The 12,558-nt window shown below is 40.3% G+C and overlaps 1 protein-coding gene across 3 annotated transcripts in view; it reads left to right on the top strand.

Annotated features, from left to right (window-relative positions):
- The window catches only part of DCDC2 (doublecortin domain containing 2), a 266,831-nt gene that overhangs the window by 112,665 nt on the left and 141,608 nt on the right, over positions 1-12,558 (top strand). For all 3 annotated transcript variants that reach the window (XM_073631151.1, XM_073631149.1, XM_073631150.1), the window contains one exon: positions 3,144-3,330. In XM_073631151.1, coding sequence (XP_073487252.1) covers positions 3,144-3,330 — 187 coding nt within the window. The remainder of the gene's footprint in view (positions 1-3,143; positions 3,331-12,558) is intronic.

The raw sequence follows: 12,558 nt of genomic DNA, 5'->3' as shown, positions 1-12,558 counted from the left end.
TGTGCAGGGATGTGGGATGTTTTGGGCATGCAGTCATGTTATCTGGGGCTCTTCTGGCCATGCAGTACATGCAGTACTGCAGTGTGGGATGTGTCTGGCGCTGCAAGATAGCTGCTCTTTGGTATCCAATACCAGCATGGAGCACAAGCGGCTGGCATTGAGGTCCGCTCGTAAGTAGGAGTCGTTCATAACTAGGGAACTGCCTGTATAGGATTTTTTTAATGGAGGTTTTATATTTATTTACATTTTCTGTTGTTTGAACTAGATGGACTTGTGTCTTCTTTCAACCTGACTATGGGGGTTAATTACTAAAACTGGAGAGGGCAAAATCTGGTACAGCTCTGCAGAGAAACCAATCAGCTTCCAGGTTTTTTTTTGGCAAAGCTTAATTGAACAAGCTAAAGTTAGAAGCTGATTGGCTGCCATGCACAGCTGCACCAGATTCTGAGTGCTGTAGTTTTAGTAAATCTACCCCTATGTCTGGTATGTGTGGGTGTGTGTGAGCAGTGGGAAAGTTGATTAACATAAGCATCCTAGCTCACAAGTTCACTTAATAAATTCCAGAAATTTGGTAGATTGCTCCCCAACTCGTAGACTCCCTGTAGTGGTGACCAGAGGTATTGCAGGCGGTCACAGGTCAATCGCAGCTGGACTTACCTGCCCAATTCAAGTTATGCCCTCATCCCCTCCTACACCAAACAAGGTCCTTGCCTCGGTCAACAAGTCGCCATGGGCTTGCGTCCTTGATATCTGGTGGCAGCCATGGGAAATTAGAGTGTACATGAGGTTCTATTGCTGTTCCGTGTAACCAGATTGAAAACTTGGGGTTCTCGTGACAATCTACAAGTGTGTTAGCTGATTTCCGAGAACCTGTGAAGGATGGTAATACCTTGCATGCTGGCCAGCAATCCACATCCCTGTACCCTTGGTATCTCCATTTGTAACAGAGAGATTGCCTTGTAGCCCTCTGGGGTTTTTAATATGTATTCCAGGAGGATGTGGGCAGAGGGGCATACTGAAGGTTATGCCATCCTTGACTTGGTGAGGAATAAATAAGTGGGAGCAAGTACCTACTGAAAAAGGTTAATTTAATAGGGAGGGAGGAGGTTTAGGATGATGTGTTGTCTTAATTGTGAGTAAAGGTCCACTTTAGGGTGCCTGCAGGGTGTTCCAGCATCGCTATCAGAAATGTTCCCAGATCACAATCCAGATGGACATTGGACAGTATGATGGGCTGGTACTCTACAGCAATGTCTGGGTGGAAAGCTAAAGTACTTGTATAGGTAGTCTATACTCCCTGTACACATCTCCAACTACATGGTCAGTTTTGACTGGAGTGTACATTTGAGTGTTTCTAGTGGCATCTTACATTGTTTGTAGTTGCTATGAGTTACTACACTTTGTACATCATCAAGACTGTGCATGTCATTGCTTTTCTACAACTTTTATTTAGTGAGAAGCAAAAGTCTAGGAAGCATTATACCACCGTCCTCATTTTTAAATGACCATTTTTCTTTTATTTTTTATGGACTATTTTTATGAAGTGCTTTCTTCCCCAGTTTGTATAGAATATTCCTGTAAATCTATTTGATTGAAATGTTATTCTTCAATATTTAATTGTACACAAATTTAGCAGTCTTCTTTTACAATCTATGCATGTGTGTGCCTATTTACAGTATGTACATTCTGATGCGTATGATATGACTGTAAAGAGAATGTGTAAAAAAGCCATAGAAATAGAAAAATAGATGTATCTTCATTTTTGTATGTTTGATTTGGCACAGTGGGTCTGATTTACTAAAATTTGAATGCATCAATGGGTGCAGCTCTGCACAGAAACCAATCAGCTTCGGGGTTTTATTGCCAAAGCCTAATTGAACAAGCTGATGTAAGAAGATGATTGGTTACCAATACATGCACAGCTGCACCAGATTCTGAGTGCTCCAGCTTTAGTAAATCTCCCCCAATGGGCGTTGAGTGATCATTGATCTAGTAAATATGTCTGCACTTGATGTGTTATATCTTATGCATTTTGATACATTATATTTTATTTCACTATCTTACACATTTATATTGATATATCCTCAAAAAATACATAAAAAATAGAACAGAACAATGAAATGTGTTGTTTTATCATTCTTGTTCCAATAATTTGTAATGCATAGTAATTCTACTCTGCTATCAATGGTGCTCAATCCCTTGAATTCATAAAGACCGGCACAGGCAGATCTTGTGAGTGTCGCTCATGCATTTTAAAAGTGGTGAAGAATGTTCCAAATTCATATACCTGTCTAGAACATGTACTTGAATTTGGCTCATGCTGCCCGACTTGTGCGAGAGAAACACTTTTACAAAATCTGTCTGAGCCAGTTTTTCTCTCTGTATGTCAAAAGTGAGTTGGTCTTAAAGTATATGGAAACCCTCACTTTGTAAATCTGTTTAAAATAGAAATGAAAGGCATAACATTTGTGTATAGATACAACACTATAAACACCTTTTTTTCTCTTTTTTATAAGTGATCACATGCCCTCTATTCTCAGCTGCATAAGAGCTTAGGGAGGAGAAACAGCAGAAGACTGCTCTTCCCAGTGAACAGCTGTGAAAAGGGGCGGGGGGTGTCAGCACAAGTCTGATCATTGGAGGAGAGCAGGTTCAGTTCCCATCACAGCTAGAGAACTTACCACGTTGTGTTCTTATGCCTAGTGTGGTCAGCTTTTAATAGGAAAGCAGAGGAACTGACAAGAACACCAGGGATTTCACATAAAGGAATCATACAAAGAGAACAGGAAACTTCTTCATACAACTACATGGTACAGCAGGCACATATCAGGAATATGAAATGTTGGTTTTACATGTTCTTCAATTAGCTCTACTTTTACATTTGGCGCATTCAAAGCGTCACAATGTAAAAGTGGCACATTTTATAACTACCTGAATTTGGTGCACGAGTCGCTGTCAGAACCAAAAGCGTTACGAATACTTTATGAATTTGGCACAGTACATTAATAGGAGGGAACTAATGCCAGAAAAGTAGTGCAGCAGCTTTATTGAATTCCCCCATTACCTTTACAAACTGCTGTATTCGATATCAATATGTACTCACTTATGAACATTTAATGGTATTAATGTGATTTTTCCTACAGAGACATGAGCGCCAAACGAAATCCACAGGTGGTTCCACTGACGCTGTAGACACGATTATTTCTCCTCAACCACCTAAGCCTAAACCCAAGAAAAACCCTGAAGCTCAAATACTTAACAAACCAGTCAAAGTGAAACAGAAGAAGGAAATAAACAACAACAGCAACATCATCATTTACACACAAAATGGTAAGTTATTTCTGTCTTTTTCTACTTTGGGCATGTATGTTTTGTTTATAATGCTGATGCCACATGGGTGACTTACTAGTGACAGGATTGCTAATAGGCTTGCCTGTGTGTCCCTATTGAATACACTCCCTCTGTAGCGGAGGCAGCAAGATGTTCATCCTATCACTAGCAATTGGGATTCAGCAGCATTTAGGCCAGCAACAGAACACTATTCGGACCATCTCACTGAGTGTGGCTACACGGGGAGAGATTCTGTAGGGGCACACTGGTAGCCTGTGGCAGAATTACATCAACCTTCTGACATTGGCACCGGTGGCTGCAATTCTGCATTTCATCTGCAGCATCACCTACTGGAATAATCTGGTATTACAACTCTTGCAGCTCAATTTACTAATAATTTAATAATCAATGATGAGTGCTTTGGATTGCCTCTTTGTTTACATGATAGCTATGGTGAAGAGATTGGGGATTTCCAACAAAAATGGAAATCCCTTTTAACAGAAATGTTTACTTACATTGAAAATTTTAGTTATTTCAGCGCCAGTCTTACAAAAAAAATGGCTAACAATCTTCTGAACACACAACTCATCCCTATCTCATCTATGGAGGTGATCAATCACCTATTTTAAATGCAGAACTAAGCAGTTCAGTTGTGGAAGAGTGACTGACTACACTGTGCCCCATTGCCTTCTCTTTCTCATTAATTTGAGTTATATGAGATTTACAGGAAACTCACACACCATGTTAAAATGTAGATTTTTGTATTGCAGGATCAGGTTCTCCATCCAATACTGCCATGGAGGCCTGGAAATTACAGTGCTTCTATTGTGTGCGAAGTTACAAAGAAATGCTAGATTACAATAGTGAGATAGAAAATCACCAGCTAGTTCAGCCCTTATACAATGCAATTTTAAACTGTCGTATTCTAGAAGCAACATTAAACATCTAAACTGAATGGAATATGTTTTATGAAAAAAGATTCACTATCTCATTTAATGCTTGATGGAATAAAGATAAAGAGTAAAGTACTTTGTGCCGGCCACAAGGGTAGAATAGTATTTCTTGATCCATTTAGGTTCTATCGCTTACGTCTAAAATGGTAAGAAATTGAGTTTGTCTGTTCACAGCTGTCTCTCTGGATACCTTATAAATCCAAAGCTATTTTTGTAATGACGTTTCTGCTTTGTTCTCAGTATATTTTTCCTCGCCAAGCTCCTCCATTGTAAACTTATACATCTCTAATATAGGTTGTCTGCCTTATCTGCTGCAGGTAATTTCTGTAGCTTATGTTATGGTGCACATGGGAATTTTTGTGACTTTACACCTATATAACTCAGTATTGTTTCAGTTTTCAGTCTGAAATAAGTAGTGACTGGCTTTTAGGATGTAAGCTAAACCTACCCTAACTATTCCATTATTTAACCAGACCTGTAACTAGAAGCTGAAATATTCCCAAAACATTTTTTTAGCTTTGGATGGAGGAAGGTGGGTTGAAAAACCTATAGGCATTATATATTTCTTGGGCAAGATGTCTAGATCTCAGCTGTAAGTTCATCTGAAGAAGTCAATAATTGCTTCTACATTTCTATTCTATTGATTGCATGCTGATTCAAAACCATTTTACATTCATTAGTTAAACATTTTGCTTTTACTTACAATTACTGTTTTTCCACTTCCTGGTTGAGTGAGATACTGGTGAAGTAACCAGGGCCACACAGATGCATCCTGGGAAGGCTATATTGCCAGTGCCCCCCTCCCCAGATGATGTGCACTGTCACATCTTCCATAGATAGGAAGTAAATTATATTATAATACTTGTTTTACATTTGTTTTACATTTCTTTAGTTAATTCCCGGCTTCCATGCCTAGGCAAATTATGTCATACATGGCCGGAGTCTTCTGGATGGGCGGAGGGGTTTTCTCAGATAAGCACACCCTCCTGCCTGCATGGTTGAACTACGGGCAGATGGATTCCTGGAAGTAAATACTACATGAATCCTCTGCCCTTACTTAAGATGGCCACGGCCCGAACTGCTAGGGGGTATTTTTCAAAGTTATTTCTTAGCATGATTAAGCATGGAAACATGAATGGATGGGCGAGTTTGCTTTGAATATTAAAAATGAGTTAAATAGCGTTTAACTTGGTTTGTGGTGTTCGGATGCAGCGTAGTTCCACTTTAAGGACAGAAAATAGGCAGAGAAAGATGGAAACTCTGTCACAGAAGTCTGCTCTTTGACATCTGCACGACATAGGTCCTCCTATTCAGATTTCCGCAGTATTTGCTGTAGGTAGAGGTGTAGTTCTTTCAAGCCACTTGGACTTTAAAGGCTAAGTTTGCCTTTTGGAACACGTTACATGTTCCAGCTCCTGCCACCAATTCGATGATCCAACTCCTCAGTGTGACAGCAGGCGGGGGATCGTCTACCCATACCCGCTGTCAAAATTTTTAAAAAGTGTCGCCATGCGGGGCTCTGCCAACACAGCCATGCCATTCATTCACAGTTTCCTGTGAATGAGTGAACTACAACTTCTGAATAAACTGCGAGGACGCTGATGAGCCCTGCGAATTTCAACAGACAGCCTGTATGAAGGTGGGAGCAGAAAGCTGCAGGGCTTGTCTGCAGAAACCTGACCATTGCACCCTCGATCCACTGATCACAGCTGCAATGCTTTCCAGGCTCCTGCTGGAAAAAAATAATACATTTCTGAAAAAATATGTGCATTTACTTTTTTTAAAATTTATTTAAAGGTGAATATATCCTTTACCATCATCTAGTCAAAAGGTCAGATATTGCCTGTAGCAAATACATAAAGTGGTTCTAAAGCCTTAAGATTTTTTTACCTTAATGCATTAAGGTAAAAAAACCTTCTGTGATACAAAATCCCCCCAGCTCCCCTTATACTTACCTTAACCCGATCTCAATCCAGCAATGTGCAGCTCTTCTGGCAGTCTGCCTCCTCACTGGGCAGATCGATAGCAGCAGGAGTCATTGACTCCCGCTGCTGTCAATCAAATCCTATGAGGAAGGAGCGGGAGTGTGAGGCCAAGCCACCCTGTCTGTGTCAATAGACGCAGACAGGGTGGCTTGGGACTGAGCCTGCACGAGTGCCCCCCTAGAAAGGGCTACCTCTGGGGCACTCACCAAAGAGGAGAAGACAGGAACGCTGGCGGGGGACCCCAGAAGAGCAGAATTGGGGCTGCTCTGTGCAATACCATTGCATAGAGTAGGTAAGTAAAACATGTTAATTATTTTAATGAAAAAAATATACAACGGAAGTTTTAATGTCACTTTAAGCCTCCTGCATCATCAAGTCTAAAGTGGAGGCAATTATCTCATCTTGTAGTGAAAGTTTAAAAAATGTGAACGCCACCTGATCATTTTACACAACACAACTTTTCCTTTGTGTTACTTTTATTTACCATACCTCTAGAAAATACATGCAAAATAATCTAACTGTCATTATACTGCTACTAACCAAATGTAATTTTCTCGAATAAAATAGATTTTTCCCATCCACAATTTTGACATTGACAACTACCTTCTTAAATCTCAGACGGGTCATCCATTCATTATACCGTGTTTCAATGACCCTGTTTGAAGCTTTTAATTAAACTTTAATAAATTTCCCATATGTTATTGCAGTGAATCTCTTTTTATGATGCATAACCAGATGATAAATGGTTTAATTAAGCAAGTAATTAACTGTTCAAATAGGTTACCTGGTAGATATCAGTGTAGAGAAATGACATTTTCGGCTGCCACATATGTTCGCATGAAGCCTTGGCACTCTGGTTTGGCAGATGCCTTCTGTAGCATAAAAACAGCAGTAGTTTGTTCATGATTTTTTTTATTGCTGGAAGTGTATTTAGCTAAGGGCATATGTGCTCCTGCATATCATGTATAGTCATACCATGCAGAATGGCTAAGACCACAGTGGCCCAGTGGCAAGCATTGCTGTTATGAGGCTCCAGGTTTCTGGCTTGGAATTGGTCAAGTCCCTTGTGTTGGTTTTATGCTCCCTCTGTTATAAGAAAAAACCCACGAAATGTAACTTAGTATAACTGGCTCTAGTGTGTGTATATTTATATAATTGAAATCTTGTAAACTGTTTCTAGGTGCACGTAACGGCATAACAGAGCATTGTAATTATGAGGATTGTTAACTGCTACAGAGCCAAGGCTCAGAGTTTCGTTGGTTTATGGTGAAACAAATACAAATCACAGGACCTTGGTGCAAAGTTTAAAAAACCGCTTTCCTATATTTTGGACGGGCCTGTTTGACTCTTTAGCTGCTCATTTTTAATGCAACTGAGTGAAACTTGATTTAAAAAAAAGCAATTTGACCTTGAAGGTATTTAATGATTAAATAGCAGAAAAAAAAGAGAATTGGAGTAAAGAGTAATGTAGTTTTATAATGTACAGAGTATAATGTAAGCACACTTTTAGCTAAAAAAGAAGGGGGCAGCTATAGTATATCAAGCTCTGACCTTAAAAGGATAGTTCACATTTACAAAAAACCTGCCTATGCAAGTAAGGGATATTTGTAGATCAAAAAACATTGCTTAGCTCTGACTAAAAATGAATAATATCCTTGCTATAGGTGTAGGCCATTTACATATCTTTGAAGCCTGACTGGAATACTCCCAGGACGTTGCTAAGTGAGGCCTAGTCATCTCTGCTCACCTCCACCATCACAGGAGTGAGTTCTTTCTCTGATTCAAACCCCCTCATATGCTCTTCCTCTCCCCTGATTCAGTAGCTCTGAGCTCAGCATTTGACAGCTCACTCCTGTGATGGTGGAGGTGAGCGGTGACGACTAGGCCTCACTTGGCAACATACTGGCAGTACTAAACAACATCCTGGGAGTATGCCAGTCAGGCTTCATAAATTATGTAAATGGCCTACACCTATAGAAGAGCTTTATTCAACTTTAGTGAGAGCTGCACAGTTTGATTTATCTACAGATGCCCCTTACCTGCATAGGCAGTTTTGTGGTAAATGTGAACTATCCCTTTAACCACTTGCCACCCACCCACCGTCAAATGACGGAGGAGCTCTCGTTCTGGGACGACGTCATATGACGTTGCCCCAGAACGGCCGCTCTCTGTTCCTAGGACATGGCATGACCCAGATCTCTGTAAAGAGCCAATGACGCGGCTCTAACCATGTGATCGGCTGTGTCCAATCACAGTCGGTCACATGTAAATGCAGTAAATTACAGTAAAGCCCCAGCAGTACCCATCAGTGCCACCAATCAATGACACCAATCAGTGCCCATCAGTAACACCAATCAGTGCCTGTTAGTACTGCCTTTCAGTGCCCATCAGTGCCTGCTCATCAGTGCAGCCCATCAATTCCCATCAGTGCCACCCATCAGTGCCGCTTATCCGTGCTGCCTATCAGTACCGCCTATCAGTGCCCATCAGTGCCACCCACCAGTGCTATTAGTTCTCATCAATGCCATATATCAGTGCCACCTTTCCATGCCCATAAGTGTGGCATATTAGTCCCTGTTTATCAGTGCCACCTCATCAGTGCCCATAAGTGCCGCCTCATCAGTGCCCATAAGTGCCGCCTCATCAGTGCCCATAAGTGCCGCCTCATCAGTGCCCATCAGTTTAGCCTATCAGACTGCCCATCAGTACAGCCTCATCAGTGCACATCAGTGAAGGAGGAAAATTACTTTTAGTGACAGAAATTTAAGAATTTTTTTTTTTTTTCCACAAATTTTCGGTCTTGTGAAAAATAAAAAATCCAGCAGTGATTTAATATCACCAAAATAAATCTCTATTTGTGTGAAGAAAATGATTAAAAATTCATTTGGGTACAGTGTTACATGACAGCGCAATTGTCATTTAAAAAGCGACAGCGCTGAAAGCTGAGAAATGGCCTGGGCAGGAAGGGATTGAAAGTGCCCAGTATTGAAGTGGTTAAGGTCTGTGCCACCTTAACGATCCTGTCTCTAACAGCAAACTCACTAGGCAGAGGATTGCTAAATAGAGCATTCACCTGCTGCTACAGTGTCATCCCTTTGCATAACCTGTTACAGGATAAAGCTAGTCAAGAAAGAATTATGAAGGCCGTCAATGCTGGCCTCCTTCTGAAAATGCTATTTGCTTGGTACAACCTTTTTTTCCGCAGTTTTAAGTCACTAAGGGGGGTTATTTACGAAAGCCAAATCCACTTTGCCCTACAAGTGCAAACTACAAGTGCAAAGTGTACTTGAAATTGCACTGAAAGTGCACTTGGAAGTGCAGTCGCTGTAAATCTGAGGGGTAGATCTGAAATGAGGGGAAACTCTGCTGATTTTATTATACAATCATGTGCAAGCTAAAATGCTGTTTTTTATTTTCCTTGCATGTCCCCCTCAGATCTACAGCGACTGCACTTCCAAGTGCACTTTCAGTGCAATTTCAAGTTTTTCCATTTTTAAGTCTGATTAAGCATGAAACAAAATCAAAAGAACAGCAAGAATTCTTTTCCTATAATTCTATATAATTTAGAAAGTATTAAAGCCAAAGAATCAGGAAAAAGAGAACCAGGCAACTAGAATTTGAAGGAGAGATCATCAGTCACAGCCTGCATGTTTTTCTTATGACAAGTTTCCTTTAAAGTAGATCTAAACACTAATGCAAGTTCAACTGAGTGTGCACATCTCTGTGCAATTTCAGCGCATTTCCATATGTCACATGTAGGGCAACCCATTTATTTCAGTGGACTACCCTACACACAAACAACATGGAAAAGAAGTCTGACTCTTTTCAAAGCGCACCACACGGAACTGCATGGTGCTGCATCACCATGCGGTTTGGCATGCGCCCAATGCGTAGGGGTGCCATTCAAAATTGATGTCACTGTCGCACATCTGGTAAATGGCAGCGCATTTCTCTGCATGTCAGGAAAGCACGCAATTTTTTGCGTGTTCCCGATACACATAGATGTAAACGTAGCCTTACTGGAAGATTTTTAGTTTAGTACAGCACTGTGTATCATAAACAATGCCATCAGTTCTTTTTGTAAAATACTGTTGTTACCTTTTTAAATCTATTTTTGCATTGTAATGTTGCTGATCTGCATCAACCTCTTTCAGCCACTTTCTATCGATGTGCATTCATTCAGCTCTGTCAGCTGCATCATCTGACAGTGACAGCTTTGGACCATCCCTACAAAATGTACATCAGCGCGGCCGCATTTAGGGGTTGATTTATTAAAGGCAAAAGGACTGTGTACTTTGCAAAGTGCAGTTGCCCCATAGCTTAGTAAATAAGGTAAAGTTATAGAAAGAATACCCAATCACATGCAAGGAAAATAAAAAATACATTTTTGCTTGTGCATGATTAAATGATGGAAGTCAGCAGAGCGCTTCCTCATTTACTAAGCTCTGGAGCAACTGCTCTTGCAGAGTCCAAGTGCACTTTGCAAAGTGCACAGTGTATTTGCCTTAATTAAAACAACCCCTTAGTCTCCACCAACAGGTGCATATGACAGGGTGACAACACAGGAGCATAACTGGGCAAAAGTTTTCACCCCATAACAGGAAGTGCATGAATAAGGACCTTTATTTATGGCAGTATCACTAGGTATTCTATTAACAAAAGTTGTAGATTTAGCGGCACAGTGGTTAGCACTTTCACCTAGCAGTAAGAAGGGTCGCTGGTTCACAATCCCCACCATGACACTACCTGCCTGGAGTTTGCATGTTCTCCCTGTGCCTGCGTGGGTTTCCTCCGGGTACTCCGGTTTCCTCCCGCACTCCAAAGACATGCTGGTAGGTTAATTGGATCCTGTCTAAATTGTCCCTAGTATGTATGAATGTGAGTTAGGGGGACCTTAGATTGTAAGCTCCTTGAGGGTAGGGACAGATGTGAATGTACAATGTATATGTAAAGCACTGTGTAAATTGATGGCGCTATATAAGTGCCTCAAATAAAATAATAAAAAGAAAAACATTTTTTTTTTTTATTTGGTCATACAGTTTCAGTAATTCTCCACTAGATGGCAGTGCAATGCTGCTATATTATTTTAGGTATTCAATGAGGAGGAAAAAAAAGCAATAAGCTATTTCTTGAGGGAAGTACATCTTATTTTCACCTGATGCCTAAGATGCAATGTGAGATATGGCAATGATTGATAAAGTTGGATGTGAATTACATTTTTACATCTCTTTGAGCATAGGCTATGATTCTGCTCTTTTGTCCTTTTTGTAATGCTAGTTTACAGATTCATACTAATTTATAGTGAAAGAGAATTTTAAAAAGTCATTTACGTACATGCTGAATAAGTATTCAGTAAGTGTGGTTCTCAGACAACACTTAAGTTTTCACCTCTGAGTAAAATTCATACATCGTAAAGAAAAGAAAAATATATGTATTACTCGTTGCAATTAATTATATTCCACCTGTCAATGCTCCAGTGTGTTAGCAAGCGACATCTGTAATCACATTGGTTGTTATGGACAGTCTTATTTATTTGAATACTCTTACTGATCCCAATGAGAACACTATCTACATAGAATTTGCTCTGTGTTTGTGTGGGTTTCCTCTGGGTACTCCAGTTTCCTCCCACACTTTAAAAGAAATGCTGGTAGGTTAACTGGCTCCTGTCCAAACTGGCATTAGTATGTGTATGTATACATGTGAGTTAGGGACCTTAGATTGTAAACTCCTTGAATGCAGGGACTAATGTGAATGTACAAAGTATACAAACCGCTATGTACATTTTGGGTGCCATATCAATATTTGTAATAAATAAATAATGAAATACCTAATGTCGTCTACACAGTTCCTGCAGAATAGAAGGTAAAATCACCCTATTTTGTGACCTTAGTACAATGCTAATGCACATGTTGCAGCAGCAACATACTTGCGATCTGGAATTGCTCCTTAAAGTGGACCTTCCCTTCAAAATACCCATTTGTCTAGGTGGGAATGACATCACTGTCAGAAACCATGAAGTCAGGCCAAGACAGAAGTACAGTTAAATCACACTTGTTTAATAATAAACGTAAAAAGAACAAACATAGTCAAAACATAGCCAAAGTTCAGTAACTGGAATGGATAGTCAGACAAGCCAGAAGTCAGGGATCAATATAGTGGAACAGCAAGCAGGATCTGGAGCCAGAAGGGATGTCAGCAAAGTAAGTCTTGAACAGGACTGTAGGAGATAGTTTCTGTGATGTTGACCAAGGCGAAGGCAGTGAACCTCTGGACTGGACGGCTTAAGTAGG

This window comes from Aquarana catesbeiana, linkage group LG05 (assembly GCF_042186555.1).
Source record: "Aquarana catesbeiana isolate 2022-GZ linkage group LG05, ASM4218655v1, whole genome shotgun sequence".
Classification (NCBI taxonomy): Eukaryota; Metazoa; Chordata; class Amphibia; order Anura; family Ranidae; genus Aquarana; species Aquarana catesbeiana.
The sequence above is the reverse complement of the archived record's forward strand: the minus strand, read 5'-3'. Positions and strand labels throughout refer to the sequence as shown.